The following is a 20769-nucleotide window of genomic DNA, read 5'->3' as shown; positions in this document are numbered from 1 at the left end:
CAGCTTCCTAATTCCTCCACCGCCCTCACCCCAGGGAGGTGAGGCCGAAGTCGAACTTCGTTGTTCACGGGACACTCTCCTCTCCAGAAGAGCCCGTTGGTCGCGCCTGCGCAACGTGTGCTCTTTGTGCCCGGTTGCAGCAAGCGGCTTGTTTGTGTCTTGCGGGGGGCGGGGGAGGGAGGCCGAGGGCGTGGCCTGGCAGGCGCGTTCGGACTGGGCCGCCGCAGGGAGGTGGGCGGGCCCGGGGCGGGGCCTCGGCTAACAACACTCGCAGCGGCGGCCCGGGCTATTTGTTGCTGCGCTGCCTCGCCCGAGTCATGGTCCTTGCTCCGAATCTCCCAGCAGCAGCCACCGCCGCCACCCCGTGACTCCTGCTTCCAGTCGTCTGCCAAGTCCGACGCCTCGCCGCGCCATGACCGTCGTCTCCGTCCCGCAGCGAGAGCTCGCTCTGGGCGGCCGCCTAGCGCCGCTCGGCTTCCTCGGGGCCCTCCCGATGGTGAGCCCGGCCCCGCCGCCCTTGCCGCGCCTTCCGGACCCGCGCGCGCTGCCTCCCACCCTCTTCCTGCCGCACTTCCTCGGGGGAGACGGCCCGTGCCTGGCCCCCGCGCCTCGCACCGCTGCGCCGTCCGGCTGCAGCCCGGCCCCGGCGGCTGCCCCGCGGGCAGCGCCCAAGAAGCGGCGGAAGAAGAAGGTGCGGGCCAGTCCGGCCGGACAGCTCCCCAGCCGCTTCCACCAATTCCAGCAGCACCGGCCGAGCCTGGAAGGCGGCCACAGCTCGACCCCGGGGCCGACCGCGGCGCAGGAGGAGCGGGCCCCGGCGGCCACAGCCCTGCTACACCGACAACCCCCGCTCGCCAAGGAGGTAGGGCCGGTGGGGGCGGGGCAGCTGTTTACTCGGGAGGGAAGTTTCCGTGACGCTCGCTGGAGTCGCGGGGCGGAAGCGGGCGGTGGATGGGGGGCGGGGGAGAAGGGGGCTGGGCGGCTGCGCTGGCGCCGCCCATTGGCTCCGAAGCCAGCCAATAGGAGCAGCGGCTGCGGCCCAGCAACAGCCCGCATTTAGAAGGCTGGCGGCGTTCCAGGGGGTTTCGGCGTTCGGGGCTCACGGGCTCTCGGAGGGCTGACGTCAGCCCGCTACGTGCGGCGCTCTGGGGCGCTCATGAAGGCGGTGGTGGGTGGGGGCGGAGGCGCAGGCGCGGTGCCCACTGGGGCACCCGGGCCGAACCCACGCGCGGCCGGACCCGCGGAGTCGGACCCGGGGTTTTGGAAGTTGGCAGGAGCGTTTGTCATTCAGACGCCCGACTCGAATGTTTCCCAGCCCAGGTGCTGCGAGCGGTGCAGGCGATCACGAGCCTGCCTCTCTGGCGGGGCTTCTAAGTGGTGTCCAAAATGAGTTTTAGAAGTTACCAGATGAACCACGCCAATTCAGTGATTTGGATGATACGGATAAAATTTTGTTGGGGTTAGAGGAATTTGAGAGTAATCTTAGTTTAAAAAACAACAACAAACCTTTTCATACAGTTTGAAGGATTGGTTCTCGTTTATAATGACCCCCAAACCAGTCTTTGTACTAGAATTTGTATTTGATCAGGGTTTGCCCATGGAGAGGAATCAAAACTTAGGTTCTAAGGGTATTTATTTATGTACTTATTATTAGTTTTAGTTTCAGTTTTTCAGGCAGACGCTTACGTAATCTGTATTGTCTTAAAAAACTCACTGTGCAGCTGAGAATAACAGATATCTTAACCCCCACCACACCCCAGTTCTGCGATTACAGTGCATCACACCTGCTAAGATTTCTTGAAGTGTTAATCTAAAAGACTTGGCCGAAGATTTTATTCTTCAAAGGCAGTGTTGAAAGGGGAAGCTGTGCTACCCTTAGCTACTCACCGATGGGTGACCTTGTATTTAGCTTTCGGGTTTCTGTGTTGTTCCTGTCACGCAGGTAACAAGGGATCTAATGGTAGAAGTTTTCATTTGATACAGATTTCTGTAGGTTCCACTTTTGGTTAGAAAAGTTACTACAGTGTGCAAAATGTTTTAGTTATCTTTGTTGGTGGCTGAGTTGGAGGTTACAAGATTAACTAAGCAGTTTCTGCTGGCCTGGACTTCTGTTACTTTGGGCCTTACAGGCCTTTTGGCTGGGCCTAAAGGCTTTTCATGAAATTGTTGACTCTGAAAGGCACACAAGGTACATTTTTCTTTTGTTTGTGTCGAGACAGGGTTTCTCTGGGTAACAGCTCTGGCTGTCTTGGAACTCGCTTTGTAGACCAGGCTGGCCTTGAACTCACAGAGATCTGCCTGCTTCTGCCTCCCTAGTGCTGGAATTGAAGGCATGTACCACCACTACCAGGCCAGGAACATTTTTTTATCCCGCAAGTAACTCTTGCTTACAGTTAGAAAAGGTGGACATGGTTGCCTTGAATTTTTTAAGTTGGATGTTTTACTTTATATGTATTCTGGTAACAGCATTGAGTTCATGTTTTCAGTAGCAATATAAGAGGCATGTGTAATTGGAAACCTAGTAGCTAGCATATACTTTGTCGAAACTGGATTCAATTCTAGAGGAATTTAGAAGAAAACATGTAAGATATATGCTGTAAAGATAACTTTCAAATTTTTCACTGTTGTGTTCCTTTGTAGGTGTTAAAATCAAAGATGGGAAAATCGGAGAAAACTGTCCTTCCCCACGGCCAGCTTGTACATGGTATACACTTGTGTGAACAACCAAAGATAAACAGACAGAAAAGCAAATTTAACTTGCCACTAACCAAGATCACCTCTGCAAAAAGGAGTGAAAATGACTTTTGGCAGGACTCTGCTTCCCCCGATAGAATGCAGAAGCAGGAAAAAAAGCCTTTTAAAAATACTGAGAACATTAAAAGTAACCATTTGAAGAAATCAGCATTTCTGACAGAAGTTAGCCAAAAGGAAAATTACGCGGGAGCAAAGTTTAGCGACCCACCTTCCCCTAGTGTTCTTCCAAAGCCTCCGAGTCACTGGATGGGAAACACTGCTGAAAATCCCAGCCACAGCCGGGAGCTCATGGCAGTGCATCTGAAAACGCTCCTCAAAGTTCAGACGTAGATTTTAGTTTTCAATATGTATGTTAAATATAGATTTTTCCCCACATCCTTGGACTCTAAGCGGAAATGGATACAACGTGGAAACTTGCCGTGTTGCAGCATAGACAGGAGATGAGCTCAAGTCCCACACAAGAAACTTGTGTTATATTTTATATTTTGTAAATACTGTATACCATGTATTATGTGTATATTGTTCATACTTGAGAGGTACATTATAGTTTTGTTATGAAAGTATGTATTTTGCCCTGCAGATGTGGTGGGTGTTTTGTATATATACAGTGGAGATATTTTAAGTGGGTGCTTAAGGCACATTGAAGACTGTTTGCATAGGTACTGAAAGTTTTTTAAGAACAGCTCTCAAATCTCAAAAGTGAAGACCTAAATGTGAAACAATTTATTGTGTACTACTGAAAGTTAAATCTGGCACAATCACTGTAAACATGGACTTTGTCTGTGTTTCTCTAAATTGACTTGCCTTTTAATCTGTAATTGCTAGAAAATTTCTTGTTTTTACCAAACTTGATTTCTGGATATCAATATATAGCCATTATTGAGATTTAAAACACCTAAAATTTTAAATGCCAACAAAATTGGTTGTAATCAAATTTTAAATCAATAATAATTTGGCCTCCCCCCTTTTAAGCTAGTCCTGGCTTTTTGTGTATGACTGCTGACTGAGTGAGTGTGTAAGCAGGTGACTTTGTGTGATTGGACTTGGAAGGTTTTACTTACTGTCTTTGTCACTATGCTAAAATACCAGTCTTGCTACAAAATTTAAATGTGACCAATAATTTAACCTACCTCTGAGAGCAAGAATTTCCCGTCTTAGAAATAGAAATGGATGTGAACAAAAGGAAAACTGGTTATAAATACAGGAAATTAGGACAGGCTCTCATGTAGTTCAGGCTGTCCTAGAGCTCAGCTGTGAAGTTGAGGTAACCTGGAACTTGGGCTTCTTCTGCCTCTGCCTCTGCCTCTCCTGTGCTGGGATTACTGGCATACTCCACCTCCCCTGGTTGATGTAGTGCCAGGGATCAAAGCTTTGTGGATTGATCCTAGGCTAGCAGGCATCCTTTCAGATGACTCTATCCCTAGATCTAGAATACATAGGTTTTCATTTTTATTTTGACTTTTTTTTTTTTTTTTTTTTTGAGTTTTCCAAAGTGTTCTTGAACTTGTCTGATGGTCTAGCAGGCCTGAAACTTGTAGTCTTTTTGCCTGGGCCTCCTGAGGACCTGGGATTACAGGCAAGGTTCTACAACTGACTTAGAATTTACTTTCATATATGAACTATTAACTACTTGGCTTATATGCTTTTTAAGCATTTTTACTTAACGATTAATTTTTAATTATCTGCATGTGAGTGTAGTGTCCTTGGAGGCTGGAGAAATTGGATCTCTGGAGTTCAAGTTACAGATGGCTGTGTCCTGTGAGTGCTGAGAAGTGAGCTCAGAAGACAAGAAGTGCGGTTAACTGCGGAGCTCTCACTTGTCCTGCATTTTTCATTGAGAAAATACTACAAGGGATGGGGAAATGGCTCAGGGTAAAGAAGCTTGCCACGAAAGTCTGATCCTGAAACTCAAAAGGTGGAAGCAGAGAAGTGACTCCACCACTTGGCCTTTGAGGTCTACTTGTGTACTGTGGCACACATAATTGTTAAAGTGTTTGATGGAGACTTTGGAATTTAAAGCTTACATGAAGATAAATGCCAGTGGGAAGGTAAGAGGCAAGAAGACCCCAAGGCTCCCCGGCCAGCCAGCCTAGCAAACCTGGATGCCCCAGTCGGTCAGCAGGTGTATGTGCTACTGCACAAACCTGACAACTTGAGTTTCAGTCCCAGAACCCACAGGAAACAACTCAAAAGTTGTTCTCTGACCATGACTTGCTGTGGTACATCATCTACATATGTACACAAAATAACAGCCATTGAGTAAGATACATAACAGGGTTGATGCACGAATGCCCATATCCTAGTACTCCTAAGTTGCAAGCAGGAGGCTCAAAAAGGTCATGATAGCTTTTCAGTGACTCTAGCCCTACTACACAATGCCAAGACCAAGATACAGTGATCCTTTAAAACTAGTACCATGTAGGAGATTCTTAGACATTATTGGCCAAGTTCTCATGCCACCTTGAGTTAGTCTTGGCCCCCTAGACCACGGTTTGCGTAGCTGCCGTTCAGGAGCTACTCCACTGTCGCAGTGAAACGCAGAGGTTTCTACTTAGTGATGCTGGTTATTCACAGCTCTTTCAGCCCCAGCAGACCCATTGTCTAGTATGTCAAAGTTTTCACGTCAGTGGTGCTGTCTCCTTGGTCACAGCAGACCAGAGGCTGCAGATTTTTTTTTTTTTTTTTTTTTTTTTGAGGCTGCAGATTCTTGATCTGGAATGTCACTCTGGTTCACAGACTCTGCTTTTGTCTGAAACAAGCCACACCTCTCTTGTCTGACTACCCTCAAAGGTGGCCACCACTTTTAATTGCGGTACTGACAAATCTCTTGTGAGCTCAAGGCCACCCAGGCTCTCAAAGAACTAAATTCCCAAATTGTTTCTGGTCATGCTGTTTACCTTAGAAAACATGAGCTCTTAAGGCTTTGTGCTGAGAAGAAACAAATCCAAGGTCCCCCTGCAGGGTTTCTCCCGTGGAGCACAAGGCCCAGAACGGTTCTGTGAAGGGTGCAACCAACTAAACACCCACCCAGTGGGAGTGGTGATCAGGAGCACCTGCTGGACTGACAAGGTTTCTGGTCCTGGTGGTACTGGCACAAAGCCAGGAATCCCACCCCATCCCCAGCCCATTCCTGATTCACAAGGGGGTGCTGGGGAGAAGGGTACTTAAGGTGACATTACAGAAAGGGAAACCAGTTTTGCCAGGGAAAATGAACAGCTGCTCTCTGTTGCTGTAATAAACAAGACGAAAAAGGAAGTTGGGGCTTGTGTCTTTAATCCCAGCAACCAGGAGGCCAGCCTGGTCTACATAGCAAGTTCCAGGCCAGACAGGGAAGCAGAAAGAGGTCCTGTCTGAAAACAAGAAAAAAACGAAACTTGATGAAGCAAGGATTTATTTTATTTTGCAACTCACAGGTCAGGCTGTGACTGAGGGAATTCAGGGCAGGGCCACCAGAGGCAGGAACTGAAGCTGACCAGTGAACAACACTGCTTAGTGGCTTGTTCCTTGTGACTTGCTCAATCTCCCAAAACAGAAGCTTCCCCCAAGTTTCCATCTCAAACCTCTGGAAGAAGTAGAGGGGCTCTGACAGTCTGCTTTGTCATGCAACCCACCCCTCACCAAAAGAAAAAAAGTTGTTTTTGTTTGGTTTTAAGCCATTGTCTCATAGCACTATAGTCCAGGAGTTCACTGTGAGGCCTGCCTCAGCCTCTTAAATGCTGGGATTACAGGGATGCATCACCATATCCATCTCTAAAAGTTAATCTTTGTGTGTGTGGGTGTGTGTGGTGTGGAAGAGTAAACTGGGATTTGGGCATGCTGGCAGGAATGGTAACGTTGAGTTATATACCAACCTCTTCTTGATGTTTCACTTTGAGACAGGTCTTTCTGTGGAGACCAAATCACCTTGAGTTTGTGGTCTTCCTGCCTGTGCCTACCAAGTTGGGATTACAACCGTGTCCAGCAGTAGGCTGGGTATATAGTTCTATGCTAGAGTTCTTGCCTACCAGACAAGGACAAGAGGCTCTAGTTTCAATTTCCCATGCTGAAAAACAAACAAATATTTAACAACCACTAAATTATTTGCCAGACATAGCGGCACATACCTATAATCCCATGCCATAAGCCCCCCTCCCCTACACATACACACAATAAATTTTCAACATCTATTTTCTTTTAAAATGGGTTTATCAGGTCATACTGCTTCACTAATGAAAACGTACCTATAAATATTACAGGTAATCCTCCAGAGCTGCTTGTGTATACACAGACAGGTACTTCAATTACAGAGAGCTCCCCAAGGTTAGCGTGTTAACCTGACTGTCAAGTGTGAGCCACAGCTGTGTCCTTGGCAGTCTCCTGTGTTGGGAGGAAAGACGGCCGCTCAAAACTATTTTCCTTTCATCTTTAGAATTTGTTTTTCATTTATAAAAATTCCCATTTTTGCCTACATCTCTGTCGGCACATTGCATGCCTGCTGCCCACAGAGGCCAGAAAAGGGAGTCCGGTGATCCTGGGACTAGAGTTAGGGATGTTCTTGCTGGAAATCTAACCACCTCCTCTAGGGAAGCCCTTAACCACGACACCACCCCTCCAGCCTGAGGTTTCTGGTTGTTTGTGTGTGTGTTGTTTTAATTGATGAAGCTGGTTTGGAAAGACAAGACGGCCACCTCCCTTCCTGATCTGAATTACAGGCATGCAATGTGCCTGGTTATTTTCAGTTTTTTTTTTTCTTATTATTTTTCTAACAAAAACTTCCCCCTTGTATTTTCTCTTTTATATTTATATTTTTTAAGTAACAAAACTTGATTTTGCACACTTTGTCTTTCTTATTCATTCATTTATCTATTTATATAGGCGGGGACTGCTATAGCCTAGGCTGGCCTCAAGCTCCTCATTCTCCTGCCCCTGCCTTCCAAGTGCTAGGGTTGCTGGCATGTGTCATGGTGCTCGGTTGTTTTTTCCTTTCAGTAAACATTTTGACGGCTTTTGGTTATCTCCGGCATACCTCAGCTATAGAGTGCTTACCTAGCACAGGACAGAAATAAACAACATCCCCTACACTCTACTGTTGTCTGAGGTTTCTGTCCTGCCCGGTCCTGCAGTCATTCAGCCAAAGAATCACGCAGAGGTCTACATCAATTATAAACTGATTGGCCCAGTATCTCTGGCTCTTCTTATTAACTATTTTTTTTATTATTTCAACAAACTTTATTCGTGGCCTGTCATATGCTAAATGCTTTTGTAGGTGGTAATACAGAAGTAGTTTGCAGAGACTGTCTTCTGAAGATGGCCACAGACTTAAAGATGGGAAATACTTAAAGCAGCAGAAATAGATACAAAATAACGGCAGCTCATATACATTGAGCATTGATTATACCATATACCAACAATATATACTTTCTGTGTATTTAATGATTTAATTCTCCTGAGAGCTCTAGAAAGGGATATATTCCATTTACACATCCCCTTTTCACAAGAGAAATAAGAGACACAGAGCAGTTAAACAGCTTGTCCAAGGTAAACACAGTCAATAAATAAAAGAGTTGGATTTGGACCCAGGGAGTTTGAGGAGTGGCCTAAGTGACTGACCTCCACAGTCACAGAAAACTGAACATGAATTTCTCTGGTTGTTCAGAGGATACATTCCCAATCTAGACACAGACATTAGTGTAATAATTCTTATAACTTATACTAGCCCATAATTCTTGTCTGTTTTGGTCATGTGGCTTGGTACCTTTTTTGGTGTGGCAGTCACATCTTGCTTCCTCTGCAGCTAGGTCACACCTGGAGACCGAGCTTCCCTCTTCCCAGAATTCTGTTCTCATTGCCCTGCCTCTACTTCCTGCCTGTTCACCCTGCCTCTACTTCCTGCCTGGCTACTGGCCAATCAGCATTTTATTAAAAATAATACAAGTGACAGGATAAATGACCATTGTCATTGACAACACTCCCCCCCTTTAAAAAAAAAAAAAGCAAGAACTCTGAATCTAATCTCCTTTCTTTAGCTTCTCTCCTGACCATTATCCATAACAACTTGTAACCAACATTCTAAACAAAGGGAGACACCCATAGTCCATTTTTTGGGAACGTGGGTATAGCTTTCCAGGCTGCTTCCTGCTGATTGGGGGTGCTGATAATCTTACAGGGACCTAAAGAAAATTTAGAGTTATAGTCAAGTCCTGACTGGAAAATTCTGTGAGGCTTGATCATCTCAGGCAGCAGTCTTGAATCTGTTCTGGATGTAGAACTCAGACATCTGGGCCATCTGCTCCTATCAGAGATTTCTCATGGGTCTTCCTTGATCAATCCTGATTTTTCTTAACCCAGAATGAATACACAGCCTCTCATTTCCTGTGGAGACAAAAACAAAACCTCTCCTCCAAAGTAGAATACCTTTTGACTTGAATTTTGAAGTCAAGGTATTTTCAAAATACCTATCAGATCAATTCAGCAGCATTTATAGACAAATAATCTTTTAGCAGCTGTTGCTCCTTCCTCAGCATTCAAACAATTCAAAGAGAGCATAATAACATACACTATTCAGATTCTCTATGTGTTTCCCGTTTTTAGGTGGCTTTATTTTAAACCCTATTTCTTTTATTTTTAATTTTTGAGACACAATTTCTCTGTGTATCTTTGGCTGTCCTGGAATTCACTCTGTAGACCAGGTTGTCCTTGAACGCACAGAGATCCACTTACCTCTGCCTCTCAAGTGCTGGGATTAAAGGTGTGTGCCACCACACCCAACTACTTTTTTTTCTTTTTCTTTCTTTTTTTCTTTTCTTTTTTTCTTTTTTTTTTTTTTTTTTTTTTTTTTTTTTTTNTTGGAGCCTGTCCTGGAACTAGCTCTGTAGACCAGGCTGGTCTCGAACTCACAGAGATCCGCCTGCCTCTGCCTCCCGAGTGCTGGGATTAAAGGCGTGTGCTACCATCGCCTGGCTACTTTTTTTTTTCTTTTTTAAAGAATATTTATTCTTTTATCTCCCAAGCTACATATATTTTTAAATACACTTTAAACCATTTAGAAGTTTTCTTCATCTAAATCTGTCTTTACTGTATATCTCTTTTTCTGACTACATGAGTCTTTAATTTGCTAAGTGATATGGCTAGGATTAAAGCCATGGCTTTGACAGCTAGATCCAGCCCATTCCTTAGCTTTCTGAGATTCCAGTCTCATGGCAGAGGTACTGGCCCTAGCCACATTTATTGCCCCAACTCTATGGCACTTCAGGATCCCTGCCACCACCAAAAAGCATGTGGTCAGCTTTTCACCAACACCATTTAAATGTTTCATAGCAGGACCTCTTAAAAGAGCTGCAAGGTTTTGCATCTAAAGCTAAAAGTCAGGAAGCCTCTCTCAAATGAGATGCACTTGCCTCTAGCAAGCAGAGCAAACCTGAGAAGTTGCTGCTACCAAGAAGCCATGCTTAACCCTGTTACCAAGCTCTCTCAGGTTTTCTGTGGATGCACTTGTCCACATGTTGAGCATCATTTGTTGACCAGGGTTTCTATCCCACCTGGTCCTGCAGTCATTTAGTCCCAAAGAAACACACAGAGGCCTGCATTAATCATAAATTGATTGGCCTAGTATCTCAGGCTCTTCTTATTAACTAATTCTTATAACTTATATTAGCCCATAATTTTTGTCTGTGTTGGCCATGTGGCTTGGCACCTTTTTTGGCAAGGCAGTCATATCTTGCTTCCTCTGTTCCTGGGTCACAACTGGAGACTAAGCTTCCCTCTTCCCAGAATTCTCCTGTTCTCATTGTCCTGCCTCTACTTCCTGCCTGGCTACTGGCCAATCAGCATTTTATTAAAAATAATACAGCCGGGCAGTGGTGGTGCACGCCTTTAATCCCAGTACTCTGGAGGCAGAGGCAGGCGAATCCCTGTGATTTCGAGGCCAGCCTGGTCTACAAGAGCTAGTTCCAGGACAGCTAGGACTGTTACACAGGAAAACCCTGTCTCAAAAAACAAAAATAATACGAGTGACAGGATAAATGACCATTGTCCCACGGCACTCTACCCCTATCCCAAAACCTATGTGAGGTGACCGCAAATTGCCCAAGGTATTTAAACAGTAGAGTTTTGATGGTGGTTGTGGTGGTAGTGGTGGTTTTTGCTGTTGGTGTTTTGTTTTGTCATTTTTAATTTTTGAGATAGGATCCAAATGGGTATTACAGTCATGGACTACCACACCCAGGTGAACAGGAACATATTGTGGAATTTACTTGAAAACGTGAAATCATGGAGAGCCTTGGTTTTGATCCTGACAAGGCTGGATGTGGTAGTTTATACCTGTGGGAGGTCCTTCCGCTCTTCCAGCTAATAGCCGCTGAGATACCAGCCCATTGCGGCATGGTCCCTCTCCCTTTAAAAAAGCGGCTACTTCCCTTCTCCTGCTCCATTTCAGGCGACTAGACTCCTTCCTGATTGCGCAGAGGGCTGTTGTCTGGGACGATTATCTGTTAAGTTTTTTCCCCTTTAAATAAATATCACCCTATTAATCATAATTTCAAACTGGTGTGGCATTGTTTGTGACTTACGCCTTCACCTGGCGCCCAACGTTTGGTCTTAGGACCCTCCCCCCCTCCCCCGCTCGGTTGCAGGCTGCGGAGTTCAGCTTGGTGCGAGCCCCTCCCTTCCTCAGCCGCGGCCTGTGCCTTGTGCTTGGAGCCAACAGTTTAATATAAATTATCACGCAGTGGCTTTTTTTGTTGTAGTTCTTTATATTTTTCCTTTAGACACCTCAGATTGACTTCAAGTCCCTATGCACCCTATCGTCTGCCTCCCCACGTGGATTTAAACTCCACAGGCCCACGTAGTCTCTGCCCGTGGTTTGCTCTTTTCTGAGTCGTTTTTAATCCTATGTGGTGTGGGAGAATTGTCTGTATTCTGTCAGTCATGTTATAAATAAACGCTGATTGGCCAGGTAGGAAATATAGGTGGGAAAACCAGACAGGAAGTAGAAATGAGGTAATAAGAACAGGAGAATTCTGGGAAGGAGGAAGTTAATTCCTCCCACTCCTGCCCAGACACAGAAGCAGCAGGATGTGAGCTGCCCCACTGAAAAAAGGTACTGAGCCACATGGCTAACATATCAGGAAAATGGGTTAATCAAGATGTGAGAGTTAGCCAGTGAGAGGCTAGAGCTAATGGGCCAATTAGCTTTATAACTTATTGAGATCTTTGTGTGATTTTCTTTGGGACTAAACAGTTGTGGGGTACTGGGCGGGACAAAAACCCCAATAAACAAACAAGCCAGCCCCATCATGCTACACTATGTGTTCTGGAGGTTGAGGCAGGAGGTCAGCGTCTTTGAGGATGACATAACTGATTTAGAATTAGCAATACCCTTTCTTAAAATAAATTAAATGGGGCTGATAATATGCTCAGTGGTGGAATTCTTGCCTAACATGGGTTCATTCTTCAGTACAACCCAAAACAAACTACACACACACACACACACACACACACACACACACACACCTCAGACAAGTTGGGATTTTTCTTGTTTAAAAAACAAGGGTTCACCCTGGTTCTGTAAGGGAGGTTGGCCCCTCAGAATTGTTAAAAGAAACACCCAGATACCAAAGTCTCAGCACACAGGAGATTTATCCAAGATGGGCAAGTAGGGGGTGTGTTGAAATAGGTGTGGCGGGGCTTTGTCCCCAGCACCCCGGCCGCCTGCTAGCTCATGCCCAAAATAACAACACACAAATTGTATTCTTTTAAACACTGCTTGCCCATTATATCTAGCCTCTTCTCGGCTAACTCTCGCACCTGGACTAGCCCATTTCTAATAATGCATGTAAGCACCCCAAGGTGCACTTACCGGGAAGATTTTAACCTATGTCCATCTTGGGTCGGAGCTTCATCGCCTGTGCCTCAGAGAGCAGAGCTATCGGGAGAGCAGAGCTGTCGAGTCTCTCCGGGAGCAGAGCAGAGTCTGAGCTCACTTCCTCTTCCTCCCAGCATCCTATTCTGTTTACTCCTCCCACCTATGTTTTAACCTATCAGGGCCAGCCAAGCAGTTTCTTTATTGCTTAACCAATGAAATCAACAGATTGATATATGACACTCCCACATCAGGGGTGGAAGTAGGGATGGGGGGCTCTACAAAGGCAGGCAGACAGCAAGCAGCAGGTGTTTTTTGCAGGTATGGGTTTTTAAGAGGAAAAGGGGAGAGTGTGTGCTAAGGTGTGTTAGTAAATCCTAACTGGACATGTTAGATAAATAATGAATTTTGATTGTTGGACCTCAGTGTTTTATCTCAGGAATGAGTTAGTGGTCAAACAAGGGAATGGACTTTGGGGGCTAGCTTTAAGAATGCAATCTAGGGTTTAGCAAGAGGGAAGAAGGGTAAAAGGCAGACCCTGTCAGTGCCACCTTTGCCATGCCTGGGCTTGCTAGAACAATTCAGGTTCCTTACAAAGGTGAACAAAATAAAGCTTACTCTTCAAATACTAGGCTGCTCTTAAATGATAGAAGAGATCAATCTCAAAATGAAATTGCCTTTCTCCGCACCTTTCATGGCTCTTAAAGCCACTGTTCATTCAGGCCAATGTCCTTAACCCTGTGTATTATTTTATTTTTCTTTTGTTTTCAATTTTGGTTCAAGTTTCATGTAACCCAGGATGACCTAAAACTCTGGAGGTATCTGAGAATGACCGTGAACTCTTGATCCTCCTGCCTCTACCTCTCCTGTGCTTGGATTACAGGAACACACACACACACACACACACACACACACACACGCACGCACACACGCGCGCGCGCGCGCGCACGCACACATTTGAATGCTTGGTCACTTGAGAGGAGGCGTGGCCTTGTTTAAGTGTGGCCTTCTTAAAGGAAGTGTGCCACAGGGGGGTGGGCTTTGGGGATTCAAAAGCCAGTCCCAGTATCTCACTTCCCACTCTTCCTGCTGCTTGTGGGTCTAGATATAGAACTCTCAGCTGCTTCCCCAGTACCATGTGTGCCTGTATGCTGCCATCATATTCCTCCCCATGATGATAATGCTCCCTGCCATGGTGACAATGGACTAAGCCTCTGAAACTGTAAGCCAACCCCAATGAAATGCTCCCTTATGAGTTGCCATGATCATGGTGTCTCTTTAGAGTAACAGAGCACTGACTAAGACAGACACCATGCCTGACCCTAAGATATCATCTATATTGATAGAAGGCAACTTTCCATGATACACGGCCAACTTTCACCCAGGGCCACAGCCCACACTGAAGTCCACGGGCATTTTAAAATGTATTTATTTGTGAGCATGCACACCACAATACACTTATGAAGGTCAGAGAACAAGTTTTTTGGAATCAGTTCTCTTTATATGGATCCCAGGTATTGAATTCAGGTCACCAGATTTGCACAGCAAGTATTTTACCCAGTGAACCATCTTGCCAGCCCTCCATATGTATTTTGGCCCAATTCAGTTCTTTGGTTTTCCTCTAGACATTGTTTTAGTTTTAAGGTTGTTTCTTGGTTGTTTTTGTTTGTTTGTTTTGAGATAAGAGGCTTACTATGTAGCTGTAGCTGGCCTAGAACTCATGAAAGCTGCTTTGGCAAATGGTATGCACAGTGCTTAGGTAAAGAACTCTAAATGAACCTTCTCTCAGCTTCCCAGTTGTAGTTGTGTGTGCTCCTGTAACTAATCCTTCTGCATCTTAGCCTCCTTATTTGGAATGGTATTTCTTTTTTATTATGTAGACATGGTCAGCAGTGGTACGAGATTGAGCATCAACACTCAAAAAAATTAAAATGTATAAAATAAAAGACAAAAGGTCTCTGGGGGTGGAACCATATTCCCTCTTTTTGTGTTTTATGCAAATAGGCTTTGAGCATACAATGAGCTCGCTCCACTATAGTTTGACCTTGAAGATTATAAGATATTCCTGTTTTATGAGAAATAGAGAACTCAGAGCAAAATCTAGCAAAGCCAGTGTGGTGTAGGCTGGCCCATTATCAGTTTTTACAGTTTTTGGAACTCCCATGTAGGCAAAAGTCTGAAGACAATGACTTCTAACATCCCGTAATTCTTCTCCTGTATGGGCTGAGGCAAAAATAAGATGAGAATATGTGTCCATGATTACGTGAATATATTGTATACAACCAAAAGAAGGAACATGGGTGACATCCATTTGCCATAAATGATTGGGAACAAGCCCGTGAGGATTAACTCTCAAATGGGGAACAGCTAAAAGTTCTGTACACAGAGAGCATTTTTTTTTAACAATTATCAATGGCTTGCTCTCGAGATATCTTAAAATGAAATCTTAAAGACCCAGCATTGAGATGAAAACGATTATGAGCTTTTTCTGCAGCTTCTTAAGATTCTTGACTCACTACACAAATTTGGTGGGTAAGCTGATCAGCTAATGCATTCCCCTTGCTCAAGGGACCAGGAAGGTCAGTATGAGCCTGCAAATGCCCTACGTAAATGGGAACAGATCGGGCCCAAAGCAATGTTTGAATAGCCAATAACTGCATCTGGACTCGAGATACAGAGGCAATATAAGCTGCAGTTTCCAAAGATGAAAGAATTTTGCTTATATATATTGACTGTCAGTAAAAAGGTTATATGGAATATCAGCATATTTCCCTAGGGCCATTTGTACAGCGACCAATTCAGCCACCTGAGCAGATTTAGCATTAACAGGCTGAATATCAAAATCAGGAGGGAGGCCACCACAGCTCTCCTGGTGGAAGACCCATCAGTAAACACATTCCATGCACCTGCTAGAGGTTGCAAAGAAATAACTTTAGGGAAGCATACCGGATGATTTTTGAGGAAAAAAAAAGAGTGACCAACTTATCAGAAGGATAATGATTATCAAACCTGCAGGAATTAGTGCTTAAAAACAAGGTCTAATCTTCAGCAAAATTTTGCAGCCAAGTTATTTCTGCCTGGGTATATGGTGTAATAACCTTATCAGGTAACATTCTTTTTCTGAATAACACAAAGCACAGCTGATGGATACGAGATAGCAATTTTTACAGGTGACAAGGACCACAGGATGGGTCCTTGCTGCCAGAAAACTCCAGTAAGACTATACTGAGAGGGGAAAAATTATCAACAGCAGAGGCTGACTTTATATATCGAATATGAGCAGAGGCAAGCTTTTCTTCAATTAAAGTAATACATTGCCTTGCTTGGGTGTCAACTTACAGAAGGAGATTGGGTCTGGATTCCCCAGCAGAATGTCAAAAAGTGGTTTTAAGACTCCCGTAGGAATTCCCACAGGCTGAGGCAACCCAGGTTGGGTTGCCCCCATTATTTCCATACAATCATTTGCTGCTCTAAGATCTTGCAGCAACCTCCATTTATCAGACTTTTTCTTAATAACAAAGACAGGAGTATTTCAGGGAGACGTGGATGGCACTGCGCATCCTGCACTTCCCCTATCCACAACAAACAATCTCCTCTGGAAAGACAGGCTCAGCAAAGCTGCCTTTCTTTTTTAGCAGTATAATCTCCCTTTCTAAAGGTTCTTCTTCCTCTTCTATATCTCTTTAGGACTTGTAACTTCCTGCTCCTCAAAACTCTTAACAGAACCTACAGATTCTACATCCTGAATCTCCTCAAAGGTTTTGTTCAGATTCTCTTAATTGCTCTTTTACTTTTATATCATCACCGAGAAGAGCATCTCTGACTAAGCGCCATAGTGAAAATGTCGCTATGGGAAATTCTTCTGGCCCTTGCTCTTTCAATATTTTTTGAAGGTCAGCCTTTACCTGCTCCCAATCAGTAATACTAAAGCCCCCTGCATGGCTCTGAAAGCACCCACTATGACCATACACTTTGACCAAAACTTGGCATGCGATTGTTCTGAAAACAAGCGCCCACAGGCAGGCAGCTGCTGTGTCAAGTTTGACAAAAAACGAAGTGAGAGTTCTCATACTGCAACACAAGCTGGGCAGCAACAGAGCAAAGACTTAAGGCAAGAAGAGGCGACCCAGAGTCAACCCCGCGGACTCCAGTAGGAACGGTTTGGTTTCTAACAGCGTTTGTGTGGCGGGTGCTTCTCAGCTCCTAGCTGTCAGGCACCGTTTCCTCCTCGTCATCCTTACCTTCCTTCCTGTCTACTTCAGAGGGGTCTGAAGACTCATGGAGCAAGACGTATTCTCTGCTACTGAACCCAAATTTAAAGACATCTTTTTCTTTCAGTTCATAGTATCTCTGTGGCTTAATACGCTTTGTTATTCAAGAAGGTTCGGTTACCTGAGCCAAGGTCAATGATGCAAGGCTTCACTCTTCGACCAACTGTGCCGTCAGCCCGAGTGTACTCCACAAGCCAGTACTGGAAGACTGCATCCTGCCTTGAGCAAGAGGGATGGTCGATGGGAATGTTGGAGGTGCAGCGATCTCGACCCAGAAGGTAAGCACTCAGCCGATGGATGAACATGACTGGAAGTAGCTCATCATTTTTAAAGGGGTAGAGACGCCACCGTTTTGGGGGAATCCATGCTTCTGGGGACTCGTTGTACTTAATAACCACATCCCAGAAGGTATTGGTGTCCTCAAGAAGTGCCCCAGAAAAGTTCAAAGCTTGGTTTTTCTTTGACAGACACATCTTTGCTCCTGTTACCAGCAGGGCAAGGGATCACCTCCTGAGCCTCACCGCCAGCACCTTCATTCTGCTGGCGATGCTGCAGGCGCCTGGCATTATAAAAGTCTCTCTCTTCTTCCTGGGCCTGCAGAATCTGGCTGTCTCGGTCTGAACCTGTCCACTGACAATGCCTCTCACCGGAGCTCCTTCTTTGGCAGGAATGGCCCCGGTGCTGGTCTCTCTCCCTGTTACTACGAGCTCTCCTTTGTTCCTGTTCTGATGGCTTCTGGTGCGGTCGATCCTCTCCTCCTCTCCATGGATGGTCCTCACGTTCCTACTTCACTGTAATCGTGACATAGTGGAGACTCCGGCTTCTCTCACTCGGTGGAGACTTGTTTCTCCCTGAGAACTTGTTTTTCTTTTTGAATGGGGACCGCCTCGCTCCCCGGGCTCGACCCTTGCAGGCGGTGGCCACCGCAGCCTGCCTCAGCGCCCAGCGAGGACGGGTTAGAGGCTGGGACGTCGGGCCGGAGGTGCGTGACTGGCTCGGGGCTCAGACACCCCTGCTTCACCACCACGGTCGCCAGTTTATCGTCCGCCCGGTGTCGCTGCCAGTCGCTTTGCTCCCGCTCGCTCTTCTTCCTGCGGCCCAACGGAGAGCCACCAAGGAAGTCATGAAAAGCATTCGTTAATATTATAAATTAGTTTAGATTGAATGGCCACTTTGTAAAACGTGGTTCTAATTAATCTTTTCAATAAAAAAACCGGAATCAGATGTTAGGGTGAAAGCTGAATTTTTAGAAAAGGAGAGTAGCTGCCACAGTCTCTTCTTAGCTCTACAAAATCACAGATCAGATGGGGGTGGGAGTGGGGGGAATCCTATCTCTGTGCATACTCAGACTGAATGGGGCAAGATGCTGTCTCCACCCACCTTAAAGTCTTGTCTCACTTCCCTAATGATGGGATTAAAGGTGTGAGCCTCCCACATGCTGGGATTAAAGGTGTAAACCTGCACTGCCTGGCTGCTTCTCTTTCACACAGGTTCAATCTCAGTTAACCCAGGGTGGCCTCGAACTTGGCTTCTTCCTGCACCCTCCTCCCAGGTGCTAGAATAAAAGGTGTGTGCCACCAGTGCCCGGCCTCTATGGTTAACTAGTGGCTTTCTCTGTTCTCAGGCAAGCTTTGTTAGAACACAAAATGTTATACAACAATGCTGTGTGATGAACTATAGCCTCTTCTAATCAAGAGGTCTCTCTTGCTTGAATTTAATCTTTTTTTCAATTTTGTTGGCATGCGTAGCTTTTCTTCTCCTGTGGAAACAAAAGAAAAACCTTTTCCCCAATATAACACTTATCCTGGTTTCCATTCTGAGGTCAACACATCTTTAAAATATACAGGCTGATTTAATTCAACAATTTTTTTTTTTTTGGTCTACTATCCAATGTCTCTCTGCAGCAGTTTCTTTCTCATGAGAGCATTTAGAAAATTTAGAGAGAATAAAGTATTGTGCAGTCTGTTAGGATTCCTGCATTGGACTGGCCCTAGCTGACTGCGGTGGCTGCATTGAGCCTGTGCAGTGCTCTTGTCATCGTCCCCCTCCCTGCCTCCTCTCTTCCCTCCACCGGGCCCCCCCACCCAGCCTCGGTGCATTGAAGCCAGAGACTGCTAGGCCCCTCTGCTAGGACCCTCCAGCTGGAGCCGCGCCTCTGCTGCAGCATTCCCGCCTCCTGTTCCTTCAGCCCTTCTGCCTCCACTGGAGCCGCCTTGCACGCTGTTGGAGCCGCTCATTGGTCCACAGTGTACTCAGAGTCGTTGGCATTTCCAGTGGCCGCTGGCCGCACAGCAGCAAGATGGTCACCAGGGGCACAGAAAAATGGCCACCAACAGCACAGTAGACGCTCAGCTGCAGCTCACCAGAGACACTGCAGAGTCTCACTAGCTGCACGGTCGCGAGATGCACACCAGTAACCCCGTTCTGCAGCCGCTTCTCTCCCCGGGGGAGATTCCGCACACAGTCCCAGGAGCAGATCACACGGTGAGCAGTAGCCGCTATCAGGGGATGACCCTGGCCAGTGGCCACCCAGGGCAGCGAGGAGCCTCGGAGACTGCTGGTCAGCATTTCCTTCGCCTTATCCCTCCCCTTCCCTAATAAACTCCTACGTGGGTTTGTCTGCCACAGAAACAACACTATGTCTGGCGGATCTTTATTACCCCTTTCTCTTTATTAAGCATATCTTTTAGAGTTCAAATAGATCTTTCTATAACTGCTTTCCCCGTAGGATTGTGGGGTATACCTTTAATATGCTTTATATTGTAATACTAGAGACGTATGCTGAAGTATCACCAGTCTTAATTCCCATAGTGGGCATAACTTATAACAAATGCATGATTACAGAATGAGCCTTTTCAGAACTCAAAGCAGTTGTTCATTGAAATCCTGAATATGTATCTACGGTGTGTGTACATATTTTAATTTTCCAAACTGTAACGGCGTAAGCGAATGCAGACAGATTGTCAAAATATAGACAGCTTTAATGGAGGAATAGACTTACAGAACCACCGTTCCCGTGGAGACCAGGAAAGCAGAAGCAAGTGCTGGGAGCACACTTACCAAATTTATAGGAAAACTTTAGCCTGAGGTGAACACGCCCCCTAAGGGGTGGGACTTATCCCTACACCAAACTCTATAAAATAAAATATACCCATTTGCAAAGTTTAATTTCTTTGGGTTACTTCCTGCAGGTAGTGGAGTTTTGTTATACAAACTCCACATTTCCTTATAATTTCCTTGGCTTGTTGCCAAGTGATGGAAAATCTTTTTTCAAGCCCTTTCTATTGACAAGGTGTTTCTTTTTTGTTGTTGTTGTTTTTGTTTTTTCGAGATAGGGTTTCTCTGTGGCTTTGGAGCCTGTCCTGGAACTAGCCAGAAGAGGGCACCAGACCTCATTACAGATGGCTGTGAGCCACCATATGGTTGCCGGGAATTGAACTCAGGACCTTTGGAAGAGCAGGCAATGCTCTTAACCACTGAGCCATCTCTCCAGCCCCTGACAAGGTGTTTCTTATGAAATTCTGAGGCTCCTAGAACACTTCCTACTAATAATTGATCAATGTCATCATTATCTTGTGCTAGAAGGCCCATATGGGATCTGATATGTACTATATATCAGGGTTGATTTCTATTTCTGATTATTTCTTGTAATTAAACAAATAACAAGGTCAATTCTGAATTTTCTGGAATAAATTCAGCAGTTTTAACATGTAAAACAACTCTGTATAATGAGAGTCAGTAACTATATTAAGAGGTTCTGGAGCCGGGCGATGGTGGCGCACGCCTTTAATCCCAGCACTCAGGAGGCAGAGGCAGGCGGATCTCTGTGAGTTCGAGACCAGCCTGGTCTACAGAGCTAGTTCCAGGACAGGCTCCAAAGCCACAGAGAAACCCTGCCTCGAAAAA

The 20769-nt window shown here is 45.5% G+C and overlaps 1 protein-coding gene and 1 pseudogene across 1 annotated transcript; one reads left to right on the top strand and one right to left on the bottom strand.

The window, feature by feature from the left end:
- Positions 1 to 275: 275 nt before the first annotated feature.
- On the top strand, positions 276 to 3725 carry Pnrc1 (proline rich nuclear receptor coactivator 1). The gene is made up of 2 exons (XM_050145468.1): positions 276 to 862; positions 2641 to 3725. The coding sequence occupies exons 1-2, from the start codon at positions 413 to 415 to the stop codon at positions 3082 to 3084; spliced, it is 894 nt and encodes a 297-aa protein (XP_050001425.1). The 5' UTR covers positions 276 to 412; the 3' UTR covers positions 3085 to 3725.
- Positions 3726 to 9587: 5862 nt separating this feature from the next.
- LOC126503666 (smad nuclear interacting protein 1-like) lies at positions 9588 to 17989 on the bottom strand (annotated as a pseudogene).
- Positions 17990 to 20769: the final 2780 nt, after the last annotated feature.

This window comes from Alexandromys fortis, unplaced genomic scaffold, assembly GCF_014885135.2.
Source record: "Alexandromys fortis isolate MF-2015 unplaced genomic scaffold, M_Fortis_MF-2015_v1.1 scaffold_2_26212498_36691700, whole genome shotgun sequence".
NCBI classification, from domain to species: Eukaryota; Metazoa; Chordata; class Mammalia; order Rodentia; family Cricetidae; genus Alexandromys; species Alexandromys fortis.
The sequence above is the reverse complement of the archived record's forward strand: the minus strand, read 5'-3'. Positions and strand labels throughout refer to the sequence as shown.

Coding starts and splice junctions, on each gene's coding strand:
- Pnrc1 (XM_050145468.1), top strand. CDS start 413: ATGACCGTCGTCTCCGTCCCGCAGCGAGAGCTCGCTCTGGGCGGCCGC. Junction 863..2,640: donor AACCCCCGCTCGCCAAGGAG/GTAGGGCCGGTG, acceptor GTTCCTTTGTAG/GTGTTAAAATCAAAGATGGG.